Source organism: Myripristis murdjan, chromosome 7, assembly GCF_902150065.1.
Source record: "Myripristis murdjan chromosome 7, fMyrMur1.1, whole genome shotgun sequence".
NCBI lineage: Eukaryota > Metazoa > Chordata > Actinopteri > Holocentriformes > Holocentridae > Myripristis > Myripristis murdjan.
Window position 1 is genome coordinate 1,445,037 of NC_043986.1, and position 16,815 is coordinate 1,461,851.

The following is a 16,815-nucleotide window of genomic DNA, read 5'->3' on the forward strand; positions in this document are numbered from 1 at the left end:
ATCTGACAGGACACACTGACACTCCTGCCTCTGTCAGGACGGTTAGACACCTGACCCCAGTGAAGACACGGCCTCCATGACTTGGATTCAGTCCCACAGCCAGAATTCTTTAATCAAAGCTTGTTTGTGGACAAAGTCTGAAATATATATAATGTATATACATCATATACATATTGGTATGGAATACAGGCATTGACTGTGATAAGAGAACAGTGAACAGTGAGGTAATGGTGCCCTCTAGTGGCTAAACACACTCAGAGTCAATGCACCTGTTGAATCACCCAATACACAATCAGTAGGACTAACATGTAATATGCCCTGAACGGCTTCACGTGTTCAAGGTTTCACAGACAGAGCTTCAAGAAACACTGACCGTGTTTAAGCATTCAGAAAAAAATAACACTTTCTAACTTTTCTAACATGCACAAAAATAACTATAATATTACTGCTACTAATTCTTTTTTGTAATTCAGGTTATTACTTTTTCCTTTGGTGTATGACAGATCAGTGAATCACATTGTGAGGCAGCTCTTGTTGCTTATAACATGACAGCATTAGCGCATTGTTGTTTTCAGAACCAGTAATGTGTGTGTGTGTGTGTGTGTGTGTGTGTGTGTGTGTGTGTGTGTGTTGATGTATCCATCACAGACGTTCCTCTTCTTCCAGCAGGGCGTTGTCTTCATCAGGTGATGACAAAGTCTGTTTGGAGGTGAAACACAGACAGATGTAATCAGTCAGGTTCCTGTCAGGAGCTGCCAGCCCTGCAGACAGACCTGAGGACAGCTCTAATGCAGGACAGATGCAGGACAGATGCAGGACAAACACATGCAGGACTTCATATCACTGCATGCAGGCCAGTTACAACAGATTGTACCAACAGTGTTAGAGGAAGCAGCTGTTAGTGCATCCTGTTACTTTTCCTTCTGGATGAAGCTCACATTCTGGATTTTGGGACATAAAAAATTCAACATCAATGTCAAACCACTCTGTGTTTTGGTAAAGTAACCCATGTGTCATCACATGACCTGTGTGTCGTTTTAGTGAACAGGTGATCAGGAATGGATGCATGCACTTACCTGTAATCGAATTGACTCGTCTTCATTTGGCAGCTCCTGTACAAAATAAATATATTTATTTCAGAAAATAAGCATAACCAAAACTCAGATCTTATCTAAAATGTTTTATCTGCCTCTGTGAGCCCATTGGTCCCTCTAAACTCCCTCAACATAAGAAGAAGAATTCTGTCAGGACGCCTCCTCCTGCCTGCTGTGTGAGGAAGTCTGTTGTTATTCTCAGCCTTTTAGGATGATGATGAGATCAGAGCAGAGCGGCTCAGGGTTAGGGTGGCGAGGCTCGAGCTGCGGTGGCCAGTCCATGTGTGAAATCAATATTTCACAGTTTGAGCCTAATGAATCCTGTCATTGTTATCTTGGAATATGCCCGTGCCATCAGGGAAGAAAACATCCCTTGATGTTAAAACCTGCTCATTTATATATTCAGGTAGTCAGCTGACCTCGTTTTTGGGCACGTCATGTTGCTGAGGCTCAATCTGACCACATGAAGCAGCCCCAGACCATCACACTGCCCCCTACAGGCTGCTACGGTCAGCACCAGGCCTGATGGGAGCATCACTTCATCTGCCTCCTCTCACCATGATGCTCCATCAGTCTGGAACAGGGTCACTCTGGACTCTGGACTCATCAGACCACATGACTGTTTTCCATCGCTCCAGAACCAATCACTCACCTCTCTGATGTGGGGTTTTCTTTAGGCTCCACAGCTGTTTAGTCCCAGTCCCTTGACTTCTCTTTGTACTGTGTGTGTGGAAATGCAGTTAACTTTCACTATTCTACTACTACTACTAGTTCTACTGATGTTTTTTTTTTCGATATGATGCAAAAAACTCAGTGCAAAAAACATCCGGTGTGGGCACTTTTTTTTTTTTTTTTTTTTTTAAATCTGACCATTCAGGCGTTCTTCCCACACTCAAAAACTTTAATTAAGATTGCAAAATTAGTGATCACAACTTCATATAATAGACATAACATGTTAGAACTACAAAACCTATGGCGCAGGACACCTCTGTGTGTTGCAACTCCGCACAAATTGTAGTTCTGGTACGCCTCTTCCGGGTTAGGGTAAAACCTTTGAATTTAGGTTTAAAAGCCATACATACGGTAGTTTTTCAACAGCAAAAGTATAACCTTAACATGTAGCCTATGTTTATATCACGAGTAAAGATGTGCTATGAAAAATGAAAAAAATATATAAATCTATTTTTGATGTGTTTCCACGGTTTTTCCACCCGCTCTGTTTCGCTGACTGAAAGGGTTGTGTTCAATGGCGTAACATATCAGCATATTATCAACTTTCATGCACTTCATTGACTTTATTGATGAAAGTTGTCAAATCAGACACGTCGCTGATAAAACACTAGGATTATGGGTAATGTAGTGCTTCTCCGTGATATGATATCGCAAAAAAAAACATGTTTTCTTAAAATAAAGTTGATATTATACGGGACTTGTGGACACATGCCATCGTTACACAACCTCATAGCTCGTGGTAAGTCTGCCTTGGATGGTTATAACGTTATGGCTAATAATCAGATCTTTTTTTCGGAATATCGATTAAATTTGCACTTCCGGTATCTATAAACCACCACCCACACCGTGATGTCTTTGAAGCCGAGAATCCGTGTCCACCAGGACAGGTATCCTAATTGACTTTCAGTGAACACTGTTTTCGTGGTGACCGCACGGAATTAAAACAGGTTACATGCGAGGAGCACGCAATGCGTTATTAAGAGGCCGTGCTCATTTCATGGATTTCTGTGAGATCAGGTTGGAAATGAAGCCGGTACGGCCCGGTCAATGTCTCGGGCTGTCAAATGTCTACAAGACTACCTGAAAAACACCGGGCAAACAGCTGATTTCTCAGCTTTAAGGAAAGAAGAGCTAAACAAGATAAAATGTGTTTTCAGGTCAATGTGACTGAGTGGAGAAATGAGCAAGTCATAAATGGTAAAAACATTCTTATTTTGTGTACCACTGTTTTGTGATTGAATAAATGACATTTCTTGTAAGGCAATCTCACTTTTTCATTGCTTAATAATCATAACATTTACCCTTACCAGACACAGCTTGTCAAAACAATGCAATTTACCGCTTTTTACAAAGAAATAAAATTAATGTTATGCGGAATTGAGTTCAGGTTTCATGTGGCCCCCTGGGAAAAATGATTGCCCACCCCTGGTCTAGAAGATGTTTCACCCCCCTTAAAACCAAGATTTAACCAGGACATCCGAGCCAAGATCAGGGAACGGAACATGGTTTTTCAGTCAGGAAATGAACCACAGTACAGGCTGGCCCGATACGCCCTGCTCAGATCAGTCAGAATTGCAAAAAAGTCATACGCAGAAAAACTGGAGAACTGCTACACTGGAAATGACTCCTGCAGGATGTGGCAGGGAATTCAGGCTGTCACAAATTACAAGGGGAACAAGCACACAGCTAGCACCTCAGACACCACCCTGCTGGACAAACTCAATTCCTTCTATGCCCGGTTTGATACCCACCAGCAGAACACCATGCAAGCATTACCACCAGGCCTGGGGGAAAGCAGCCTCCAGGTAACACGGGCACAGGTTCTAACCCCCCTGAAAGCTTCTGCAGCAGAGGTGTACACCGACATCTTCAACACTTCATAATCATACCGGTCCCCATGAAGCCACACACAACCTGCATGAATGATTTCTGTCCAGTGGCACTCACTTCAGTTGCCAAGAAGTGTCTGAAGAAACTGGTGCTGAAGCCCATGGACTCCATTATACCCATAACAACTGACCCTCTTCAATTCGCATACAGGAAAAATAGATCAGTGGATGACACTGTAGCACTAGCCCTGCACTCAGCCCTGGAGCATTTTGACAGCCCCAATACATATGTCCCAATGCTCTTTCTGGACTACAGTTCAGCCTTTAACACTGTACTGCCCACTAAGCTAGTGGCTAAACTGGCAAGCCTTGGGGCTGCCCTCTTCCACCTGCAGCTGGATACTCAACTTCCTGACAGAAAGACCACAGGTGGTTCGAGTTGGGAACAGGGTATCCACAGCCCTAACCATCAGCACTGGGACCCCCCAGCCCAGCTGCCTCAGCCCACACTATATACCAATGACTGTTTATCCTCTCACAAACTTTGTCATATTTACAAATTTGCAGATGACACATCAATCCTGGGACTCATCAAGGGCAGTGATGAGACGCAGGCAGCTGGTGGACAGCACGCTCGCCTATGGAGAGGAGAAGTGCCCTGTCCTGAACACTGACAAGACCAAGGAGCTAATTCTGGACTTCTGGAAGAAAGCTCCCCCCCTACAACCCCTGCTAATCAAAGGTGCTGCGGTGCAGTGTGTTGACACGTTCAAGTTTCTGGGCCTGCACATCACCAACACCCTCAGCTGGTCCAAGAAGCTGGCCACTGTGAAGAAGGCTCAGCAGAGGCTTTACTTCATCAGGTCCTTGAAAAAAGCCGGCCTCAGCGGTCAACCGCTCACCCAGGCCTACAGAGGTCTGGTGGAGAGTGTCCTCACATGGGGCATTCCTGTGTGGTATGGCAACACAACAGTAAAGGAGAGGAAGCCCCTTCAGAGGATCATTAAAACAGCACAGATAACATTTTAAATTAAATAAATTGAAAAATACATAATAAATGGGGAAATAAATGAATAGGAATTTAATACAAAGTCAGATGAATTCAGAATCAAACTGATATGGTAACACTTCAGCGATATCACACGAGCGGCAGTGCTGCTGTCCTGCTGATATTCAGTTTAACAGCGCGACCTCCAGACTGATGTTCACATCAAATAACAGAAATAAGACACATCATGTTTTACTCATTTCATCGATTTTTTGGCTTCATCTATACAGAAATTTGATCTGATAAAACCCACATTCTCAGCACCTTAACTACCCCCCCCACCCACGTACACACATACACACACACACACACTGCACTACTGCACACACATAAAGACGGGAGGGAAGGGGAGATCCCATAAGGCAGGATCAAGTGTGACAGTTCCTGAGACCCAGTCCGGGAGTCAGGTTCTGCCACTTGGTCTCATGGGTTGACACTAACCCTGAACCTCCGGAGTGTGTTGTTCCCCAGGTTTTGGGTTTTTTTTTTCTTCTGTGGTTTAAATTGTTCACAGAGTATTTTTCTCATTCCTTGTTTACAGTGTTTATATTGCTCATTCTTTGTTTACAGTGTTTATATTGCTCATTCCTTGTTTACAGTGTTTATATTGCTCATTCTTTGTTTACAGTGTTTATATTGCTCATTCCTTGTTTACAGTGTTTATATTGCTTGTTTACAGTGTTTATATTGCTCTTTGGTAGTGTTATCTGTATATTCTGTTTATTGTGTAAATTGTGCTTCGTATCTTGCTATCCACTTTGCTGCTGTGATGCGGGAAATTTCCCCACCGTGGGACTAATAAAGGAATATCTTATCTTATCTTATCTTATCTTAAACCCTGTTATGACATATGTGTTCAGATGCGAAGTGAAGTCGTGTGAATAGAGCCCCGAATTTTTCGTCCAGGATGAAAATTTTGAACAATCAAGTCTGCAGAGAGGATTATCGGGACTAACCTCCCCTCCATTCAGGACCTGTACCAGTCCAGGGTCAGGAACAGGGCCGGTATAGGATCTCTGCTGACCCCTCTCACCCCTCTCATTAAGAGAGAGCAAAGTTTACTGGGGTCAAATTCCTTGTATATTAATTCATACTTATAGCTGATTCTGATCATTTTCTTAAAAAATAAAATAAAATCAAGTCAAATCAAATATTTTCAGGTTTCAAAGGGTTACAAAACGATAATATTAGAGAACAGAATAGTGCGTCCTCCTGTGATGTGTTTAATGACCAAACAGGGGATCGCCATCTACAGCGCTGCCTCCTCTTCTGTCTCTTTGTATCAGCTGTTTTATTACGACCTTCTCCACCGCTGCCATGTTTGTTGTCAGAGACATTGGACACTGTGCTGCCCTCTAGTGGATTTATAGCTTAACAATGTAAAGGATGCTTGGAAGCATGTGGGCAGAGACGGTTACGTCGTTTGACATGGATGCATTTAGTTTCCTGTGTAAAGGAGTATAAAATTGTATATAAAATTTTCAATTCACTAAATGTCAGCAATCATGAACAGGCACCAAATAATTTACAGCAGAGTTACCTTACCTCCTCCTTGACACTTGCCTGCCAGTTGCCAATGCTCAGTAAGGGCTTACTTGTTTGCATCTTGTTTATCACATCATTTACTTTCTTTTAAGAGTGCTCCCCAAATGTTCAAAACTGCAGTTTATTTGTATTTTTCTTACAAATTTGTCAGTTTTACTGTATCTTCATTATGTAAGTCAGTAAGAATTGCCTGTGTATAAAATGCACTGCATAAATACAACTCCCTTGTCTTGCTCCAATTGTGTCGTTTTCTCCCCAAAATGAGATGCGTGGACAAACTCCATCTGCGAATCAGCATTCATGAGGGGTGTTTGTTGACAAAATAGAGTGAATTGTGGGCGTTCATGAGGTGGAGGTGCACGTGTGTATCAAAGGGAATTTCATACAGGTGTGCATACACATGATTTTATGAATCTGATTTTTTTCTTTTTTTTTGGCATGTGTACTTTTCCTGTTTTGTGCATATATAAGCGTTTTACTGTGGAATCCATGCACAGCATTATTAGTGAGGCCCCTGGGCGTTTTAAATGGATAATATAAATATGATGTTATATACGTTTTGTGTAGAGTCAAATGATGTCAATCACCCCATTTTATTGGAACACGCACAGCGCCTGAACGCCCTTCGTGTTCACAAAGAAAGTTGACGACCACCATCATGGTACCAGCTATCTCTGATTGTGAGTTTAGGTTTGTCGACCCAGCTCACACAAAGACGGGGTATGTTGAACCTAGTACAGCCCTCTGACATGAACAACCCTGTACAGAACATGAATCATTATCAGCGTCTCCTCACCGCTGTCCTCTGCTCGGTCCACACCCTCAACTCTGTGAAACGTCTCAGCCCAAAAACTACAGAGCAGCAGCTCTCAGCAGGACAAAGAGCCACAGACATCCAAAAGTCAACAAGGAGCCAAGACATGCAGATCGGTTCTTACCCTGCTGTCTGCTGCTGATCTCTTTGCTGAGTCTGTCGTCTGGTCATTCAGCAAACGACTGTCGTTGACAGTCGTTTCATCAATGATGAAACGACTGCAGCATCCAGCATCAGCATCCAGCCTGTTGCTTTTTTCACATGGTCCACATGGTTTCACATGGTCCTTCAGTTGATTTTCACACTCTTCCAAAATCAGTTCCTCAATCTCATGCTGTGTGTCACAGCATTCACACAGGTTTTTACAGCACTTACTGCATGATTGCAGACAGGTATAAATGCCTCTACCAAGAGCACCCAAACAGCAGATAACTAAGAGGATATATAAGCCGAACACCTGAAAAAGAAGCATTAAAGAACATGTTGCATTAACACACAATTATTATGCACTTCCAATAACACACATGAATCTACTTCATCAGTCGCACTGATGAGTAAAGGCAAGGCAAGGCAAGTTTATTTGTATAGCACATTTCAGCAACAAGGCAATTCAAAGTGCTTTACATAGAGCATAAAGGCATTAAAACAATATAAAAGCAACACAAGAAAACATACATCAAAGAAGCTAAAAGGAGAATAAGATGATAAAGCAGGACATTGAAAGTTACAGTGCAGCGTAGAATATTAACCCTTAATGTGGTTTAATGGAAGGCAGCGGCAAACAGAAAAGTCTTCAGCTGTGATTTAAAAGAACTGAGAGTCGCAGCAGATCTACAGTTTTCTGGGAGTTTGTTCCAGATATGTGGAGCATAAAAACTAAACGCTGCTTCTCCATGTTTAGTTTTGACTCTGGGGACAGAAAGCAGACCTGCCCCAGACGACCTCAGAGGTCTGGATGGTTCATAATTTAGCAGCAGATCAGAGATGTATTTTGGCCCTAAACCATTTAGTGCTTTATAAACCAACAGCAATATCTTGAAGTCAATTCTTTGACACACAGGAAGCCAGTGTAAAGATCTGAGAACTGGAGTGATATGATCCACTTTCTTGGTCTTAGTGAGGACTCGAGCAGCAGCATTCTGAATCAGCTGCAGCTGTCTGATGGATTTTTTAGGGAGACCTGTGAAGACAGCATTACAGTAGTCAAGTCTACTGAAGATAAATGCATGGACAAGTTTTTCCAAATCCTGCTGAGACATAAGTCCTTTAATTCTTGATATATTCTTAAGGTGATAGTAGGCTGACTTTGTAACTGTCTTAATGTGGCTGTTGAAATTCAGGTCTGAGTCCATGACTACACCAAGATTTCTGGCTTGGTTTGTGGTTTTTAACATTATTGACTGAAGCTGAGTGCTAACTTTTAATCGTTCTTCCTTGGCTCCAAAAAATTATTTCAGTTTTGTCTTTGTTTAACTGAAGAAAATTCTGGCACATCCAATTGTTGATTTGTTCAATGCACTTACTCAGTGCTTGTACTGGACCATAGTCCCCTGCACTCTTAGAAATAAGGGTTCCAAAAGGGTTCTTCACGGGGGGCTCAGGTTCTACCCAGAACCATTTGCTTCTGAAGAACCCTTTTTTGAAGAAAGGGTTTTTCAAGGGTTCTTTGTAACACTAAAGGTTCTGGTAAGAACCATTTTGATCCAGAGAACCCTTTTTGGAGGAAAGAGTTCTTCAAGTATTGTTGAAAGCATGGGTATAAGATCCTCACCCTACATCCTACATTAATGTAATTAAACTTGCTCAGTAAAGAGGCAAATAAACAAATATAATCATCCCAGGGAGAATTTTGCTGTTGAAAAGACACTTAAACAGGGTACCAGCACTGAGTCTTGAACCCTGCTCTCCCATGTAAAAGATAACTGTGATACCACTCATCCACCACTGCTATGTAATTAAACAATACATGTTGAATAGACCTCTATCCTGTCTTGAACCCTCAATCTTCAAAATAGCACTGCTATGCTGTTACCTACTGAGCCACCATGCTATATTGTTATGCTATGCAACTACAACCTCTGGAGGGAGGAGCTCATGAGCCATCAAAAGAAAAATAAGAAAAAAGAAAATGGTATTTTCTTTTTGGAACGTGGGCAGTTAACCATCCTCATCTATTTTTCCTTGAGTATGGATAGTGCAGGCGCTGGTGGGATGATGATGTCAGGACTTGAACCCCGATCTCCCAGAGGAAAGGCTGAGGTTCAGTGTGTCAGGCCAGGGAGCTGGCTGCCCTGCCAATGGCCATGTGGGAGCTAATAGCTGGTTTTAATGTGGATTGCGTCACATGGTCTGCCCTTCTCAGCAAAACAGGTGTGACACATCAATAGTGATTACTGTGGTGAAGTGACAGAAGATCAAAAACTTCAGAGAATTAAGGTAAGCTAAATATGATTTCTTATTTCAGCAAGCTTGACTCTAGCTAAGGACTTTTTATGGTGAAAGGTGGACTATTTTAATGCATGCATTTGTTTCTTGTTTCTTGTTTTGATTTTTTTTTTTTTTTTTTTTTTTTTTTGTAGAATGAGTTGCACAGCTTGAACAACAACTGAAGTGTGCCACTGGCTTGAGCAAGAGGGTTATAACTTAATAACTTGTATTCTTTTTTGTTTTGAAGAGAATGATATTGATGGAGCAACCCTCGAAATTCTCTCTGAGAGGATGTCAGAGAGATTAATCCCATCAATAAAAAAACAAGCACAATTCCTCAAGTATCTCGAGCAGTTGAAGTCATCATCATCATCGCCATCATCATCATCATTGTCAACAACAACAAGAAATTGGAACAGGTAAAATGCTGTCAAGATACTGTAATTCTGGTCATTTGTGGGGGAAACTTTATTTCTCTACTAGTTCCAGTCTTTTCATTACTATTTCACACAGCTCAGTCTAACATATTCTTGCATTTTTCCATATTACAAAGACCTCATGATGAGCAAACAGCTGGACCAGAGGCCTGTATCACGAAGCAAGCTTAGTTTTCGCTGGATTAGCCAGACCTGTCCGGATACACTAATCGAGATCATGGTGATCAGGGATAAGCGGTATCACGACGCTGGTTATCAACTTGCTCATTCGATCCAGGTTTGCCTCATCAGGAGCCGTGAACACGCACGTATAAGGGGCGGAGTCTGAGGCAGCCGACCAATCACAAACATGAGCGACAAGGAAAAAAGCACAGCGTATGTCACGGCGGAGGTGAGGCATATTATAGCCTACTGGAAAAGTATGAGGAGGAAAAACAACATCTACACACTAAATCGAACGCCGCGGCTGCCGCGAAGAGAAGGCAGAATGCTTGGCAACGAGTTGCCGACTAAATGCGCAAATTACACATCAGTGGCTTAAGTCCACATCTGACGCTGAAACCTATGAACTCACTGCACTGCACAGATGTGCTGCGTGTATGAGAGATATTTAATTCCTCCAGGTGTAATCCCTCAAAAAATCCCCCAAAACACAAGAATATCATTGCATTTTGTAAGTTTGCCATTTTATTATAGGCTACATTTATTTACTGCCATTTATTATACAGGCTATAATAAAATGAAGCGGACGCCAAAAATTAATCACGTCAGTCAGTGCATCAGGTTGACAGCCTGAATAAAATCAGATACTGAGCTGCGTTTGAACAGGAACAAAAGGCAACTATAAATGCCTACTCGCCCTCTTGAATGAAGGGTAGGGGAGAGTGGGGTAAGTAGTGCCAATTTTTACTTAAAGTGCCTTTAAAGCGAGGGGATTACAGTAATGCCTCCAACTAAAATATGCACATATAGTTTAGGATGTTGTGCATCCCTGGGAACAATCACTTTGGATCTTATATAAACTGTTTGAGAAATATAGCTTTTGAAAAAAAAGTGGTTTTGTGGCACAACTTGCCCCCAGTGCGGGGTAAATTGTGCCAGTAGAGAGAATACACTGGGGTAAATTGTGCCATTGATAATTGAAGTAAAACAGATCATTTTAATCTCACAAATGATAATTCTATATAAAAGCAAAACAAATTCAATACAAAATTATTTATTTAACATCTGTTTATTATTTTAACAAGATCACAGGCCACTTTTCTATAACGAGGCCGAGCGCCTCATGAACACATACCCAGAACAAAATAAAACTTCCAAAATGAGCACCTGCAAATCATCTTCATCTGAATAGTTTTAGTGATCAAAGGTAAGAAAATAATGTACAATAACAATAAAATACAAGAAAGTAATATATAGTATGTAATCACAAGTTGTGCCACTGGCACAACTTACCCCAAGGCCCTTTGGCACAAATTACCCCAAGCCCACCATTTTGAAAAAAATGCATCCCCCAGCTGTTTTGAGCTAACATCATGCTAACTGTATAGACTCATGGTGTAGCTTACTAAAGTACTAAAACCTGTGTGAACTGTTTTCAAAGTTTTCTATAATTGTTCAAACACAGCAATCAAAAAACCTTGATCATGGAAATTTTACTTTGGAGGGCAAAAAAATGTTTTTTGAACTGAAATGTGCTTTCCTCTCAAGCCATGTGTCTCCCTTCTTTGCAGGGTGAGTGAAATGGATGCCTCTTCAAAAATATGTGGTCACATGACCAACTTCTTCTATGGTTTTCTAGATAACAGAGGTGGCACTACTTGCCCCTTGGCACAAATTACCCCACTCTCCCCTACAAATGATCCTTTTTCATATTTGCATCAGCGAGCTGTCAATCAGGCCTATTCTCTCACCCAGGAATAATTTGCCCCCCAAAAATATTTAGAGCAAATTAATTGAGCCATTTTAAATGTCCCTAAAATGTTGTGAAATGCCTCTAAAAATACTTTTAATTATCAAATTTAAAAAAACAAAAAAAAACAAAAAAACGATTTCTCATTTCTGTTTTCCTCTCCCACAGAGTGTCAGCTCTGTACAGCAGGCAGCTGGTAGCCAGGCTGAAGCTGCTTCACATTAATATTACAGCCTCTCTCTCATACAGAGGGTTGTCGGCAAAATGTTACGGATATGGCCGGTCAAGGAAAATCCTTTAATGTCGTAATGCTCTCCTTATTTGGACTCGCTGTTCAATGGGATCGTCAATGATTGGTCCGGCCACGGTTTGGCAAACAGCTGATTGGCCAGGGGGCGGTGCTTTATGTAGGATTCAATCCTATCCTGAAAGTTAGCCTGCCCTGGAGCAGGCTAGCGTTCAGGATAGGATTAGGACAGGTTTTCTATCCCGATCAGAGGTGAACCAGCTTTGTGATACAGAAAATCTGGAGTTGAGCCTGAAGTTATCTCGCTAACCCCTTAATCCTGCTTCGTGATACAGGCCTCTGCTTCACTGGGTCAGTTTGCTTTCCTCAAAGGATTAAAAGATACACTTGAGGCAAAGGACCCAGAACTTTTGTCCCCTCGGAGAAATGATCTGTCACTGTATGACATCCTCAGCAGCCAAACAATGTAGGTTACTTTTATCATTATTATGGAAAACTACTGCACACTGTAGTTTTAAATTGAGATTATACTCCATATAATGGCACTTTAAGACAACATGTTCAACTTATTCTATTATTTCTCTCCCCAACCAAGGTATCCCTCAGCCAAACAATATACAGAGATTTTAAGCCTGTTCATACGCAGATGTCCCTTCATGCGGGAGAAAATTGGTTCAGGACATGTGAGTAAGCACAAAATGAGTCTGTTAATGTATGTTTGCATACCTTAATTGTATAGATATAGCTACTGTACATACTGTATCTCAATATATAATAAACAGAAAATGCATTCACCTAATGTTCACATTTGCCAAAAATGAGTATGTCTATCTTTTACTGTATAGGTGTATTTTACAAAATGGCTTGATGTTGACAAATCTGGACAATACTGAGGTCAACAATCATCTCATTTTCGACTGCACTATCCCCTTAAGTAAACAATTCCTCTCTTGGTTGTAGGATGATTTACATGAGTCTCTAACAAGTTCAAAAAGGAAAGGCGACCCCTTATTGGTGACTCAATGGTGCAACAAATGTGTCCAAACTTTTCTGTGGCAGGATCTGGAAAGAAGCGCCATACTCTGGGTCAACCAACCAGCTTTTCTACATAACCAGGCCCGCTGTAAGTCTTTGGAAACAACATATAACTTAAGCATACTTTTTAAAAAATTATCATGTACACCTCATCTTAGTGGTTACCTCTTACCATATTGTTGTGTCATTTTTCATGCATCATAGGCTCAGGAAGATGGAGACTTTGGAGAGGATGAAAGGACCATTCAAGCTCATATCCAAAATATGTCTACAGAGATGCTTAAAGTACACCCAGATGAGAAATCATTAAAGGAGGGAATGAGACGAACACGTGCTTACCGAAAAACCTTCATGGCAAATGCCAAGGCTGAGGAAATCATTGAAAAGTTTCCAGCACTGGGGCTTCCTAAAATAGTTGAATTGATCATATTTAATTTCATGTCTATTACTGCATTTATGATAATCAAGTATTTAGAGCTAATATATTTTTGTCCCTCCTTTCAGCTTCTGTGGAAGATGAAGGCACAATTCCTTGTTGAGGCTGATCACAAAATGGTCACACACCATTGCTGGAGATTACATGATGTGATTATGATGCATAATTACAGTATGATGCGTCTGGCCTGAGTCCTATCATCATGTTGCTGATTCCACAGGACCTATGCTCACTTTTGACTTGTTTTCCCCTCGGACCTACAAAGCCTCTCCTCTTCTGTTGGACTGTCCTCAGAGAGTCTACCCTCCTTATCCAACATTGTTCCAAGTTTTTTAAATAAAAGAAAATTTCTCATTAAAATTGTTTGAATGTGTCCTCAATCTCAACATTATAAACAACCACAATATAGTATAAGTAATGAAATAATTGTTTTGCCTGATCTGTAGAATACAGTATGGTTCTTCATAGAACCCTCAGAAAATGGTTATTGGTGAAACCCTTGAAATATGAAAGGGTTCTTGGTGAAACTCCCTGGATGGGTTCTAGATGAAACCTTATGAAGGTGGAATGGTTCTGGATGGAACCTCCACTAAGGGTTCTTTGTAGAACCTCTCATGTGGGGTTCTGGGTGGAACCTTTCACAGACGGTTCTAGGTATAACCCTCCAAAAGGGTTCCAGATGTAACCTTTATAAAAGGTTCTACCTGGCACCAAAAAGGGTTCTCCTATGGGGACAAGCCGAAGAACCTTATATGGTTCTAGTTAGCACCTTTATTTCTAAGAGTGTAGCGCTGTGCGCCATTGGTTGATATTCTCAAAGCTACAATCAGATTGGTTCATCAGCTTCAGTTGTCCTGCAACTTGCCTAAGCAGAGCGACAAACAAAAGTCAAGTTTGTCAAAATATATGATCAAACCAGAGCTGCCAACAAATTTTCCTAGACTCTATATAATTGTATCGTATCAACGGGGATCGATCAACAACACGAAAAATGCGTTCGGCCCACCGTCTACCTCCTGTTTCTTGAGAGCCTTGGTGGTGCTCATTAGCCGTGTATTAGCATTAGCATGCTTATGTCCGCTACTTTGAGTCCATGGCAGGGTGGTGTCGTTCCCACATAGTCCATTCACTTCCACATTCACCTCTAGCCGGTGAATTTTGTTTTCCAGCACTGTAATGTTCTGTAAAAGTTTGTGGTAATCATCTGTAGAGAAGGGAGGCATCTTGCTGCTAGTAGCTTTAGCTGCACCACAGGCTTGTGCTGCTAGTAGGCCTCACTCACGTCGCACTGAGGAGCTTATAAAAATGTTGAGATATGTTGAGATTTTTTTAGTATTTAAAGTATTCAGGAGCTGCTGCCCATATTTTATCTTGGAAAAAACCAAGAATATCAGCAGAAAAATGTAAGCAGAGGCGAGAGCACTCAGAAAAGCGTCTGCACTGTAAGAAAGCAGGAAGCGAAGGAAGGGATAAGACTTACCACTATGAATTCAGAAAACATGACAAACACTCACCTGTGACTGGCCTTTGAGCTCATTGATAATTTCTTCCTCGTCATATGTGTGGTTGTCCGTGTCCTTGTTTATCTTCTCATCTGACCGATCGTTCTTACAGCACACAAACCATTTTCCATCAATCAATACACAGATCACCCACAGAAGACCGATACAAGCCGCCTTGACTGTGTTCTTCAGTAAAACACAACCAAACTTGCTCCAAGACCGTCTACATGTATATGTCAGCGCTCTCTGACATGCTGCGTCCTTCCAGATTGTCACAAAAAATATTATAAAAAATGGCAGAGCCATGTAGACATCACACCGACCCTTCACTGAATTACAACTCTCATCACTGTGCTGTGGTGAGAACCACAGCACAGCAAAGGAAGAAACAATCACAACGATGGCGATGATGGTTGTTTTAGAAATGTAATCAGTAAACTTAAATAGAGCTCGTGAGTTCCCCATGTTGAGGCTCCTGTGTTCGCTCTCAGCTGCAGCTTCACACTCAACAGGAACTCAGAGCAGAGCAGCTGGGCTCATATGAAACCACACCCCTCTTGTTTTTGCAGGAAAGCATTTGCATGCTGATGTTGCACGATGTGGAGCTTTAGCCAAAGTTCAGTCAAGAGGACTGTCTTTAATAACTCATGCATAAGATCATAGCTATATGTCTCATTTTTATGCCATTTTCTTCCCTTATGCATACTCATTTATAACTTTCTCCTGTTTTTAAAGAAATGCATAAAGAAAATAATTAATAAATAATAAAATTAAATTCCAACTGCCGGCAAAAACATTAAGTATATAAACAGACAATAAATAAATAATTAAATGAATGAGTAAATTAATGAATTAATAAGAAAGTAAATAAATAAATAAATGGATAAATAAACTAAACTAGATAAGGGAAATGGCCCATGAGTGGAGACTGAGCAAGTACCAGGAACTCATGGAGGAATGCAGAAGCTGGAGCCGGTGAGCTCACTGCAATGCTGTTGAAGTGGCTGGAGCAGAACAGAGCGGAGCCATACATCCCATCATGGAAGCCACAGAAAAAGCCACATGGTGGCTTAGGATCAAGAGGGGAGACCCATGCCTTGTTGCTGCTGGGATGCAGGCCAGAACAGGATCAACCATAGCTGGGTCACCTGGGTGAGAGGGTCTGATGAAAGACACAAAAACCTGATGACTCCAGGAACATCACTGAAAACATGTCCCACCCCCATCATACAGATGTATCATGAAACCTCAGTTGTTTCCTGTCATTCGGGCCTGCACCCATGCTGAGGGGAAGCTTGTCACCATCTGCACAGAAAACTGCTAAGTACTTGGTGTTGTGCATGGCTCTGGCCCTGTTATGTTATGTTATGTTATGTGGGAACAGCACGGGTTACAGGAAACCCACTCACACATTCTAAACTGTCACTGCACTTTTGAACACTGTTTTGCTTCCTGTGTCTGTGGCTGTATATGTATGTGCTGCCCACACAGGAGCCCCCAACACTGTTTCTATTCACATCTTTCATGTTGCCCGGCGTGAATCTGCATCTTTTTTCATCTTTACGTTGACTTTGTATGTGATTATGTTTCCGTGATTGTTCTGAGCACGTCATTAGCCTGTCAGCTAATAACTGCATTGCTTTCATTTGCTTAGCAGATTGGACACAGCAACGTTAATGTACATCAACCTTTTTTAACATGAGGTGATGATTAATGCATCATTAACATCAATACACCATGTAAGTGATTAATTGTGA

General features: G+C 41.5%; 1 protein-coding gene across 1 annotated transcript; it reads right to left on the reverse strand.

The window, feature by feature from the left end:
* Window positions 1-505: 505 nt before the first annotated feature.
* On the reverse strand, window positions 506-15,549 carry LOC115361790 (uncharacterized). The gene is made up of 4 exons (XM_030055421.1): window positions 15,071-15,549; window positions 7,187-7,519; window positions 1,077-1,112; window positions 506-699 (listed from the first exon to the last, which is right to left on the reverse strand). The coding sequence occupies exons 1-4, from the start codon at window positions 15,521-15,523 to the stop codon at window positions 643-645; spliced, it is 879 nt and encodes a 292-aa protein (XP_029911281.1). The 5' UTR covers window positions 15,524-15,549; the 3' UTR covers window positions 506-642.
* Between the last annotated feature and the right edge of the window lie 1,266 nt (window positions 15,550-16,815).

What these genes read in the sequence shown, in the direction of transcription:
- LOC115361790 (XM_030055421.1), bottom strand. Translation starts at nt 15,523, where the DNA reads ATGGGGAACTCACGAGCTCTATTTAAGTTTACTGATTACATTTCTAAA. An exon ending in AGCTCAAAGGCCAGTCACAG is followed by an intron (nt 7,520 to 15,070) that starts GTGAGTGTTTGT and finishes CTTCTTTTTCAG; the next exon opens with GTGTTCGGCTTATATATCCT. An exon ending in GATCAGCAGCAGACAGCAGG is followed by an intron (nt 1,113 to 7,186) that starts GTAAGAACCGAT and finishes TATTTTGTACAG; the next exon opens with GAGCTGCCAAATGAAGACGA.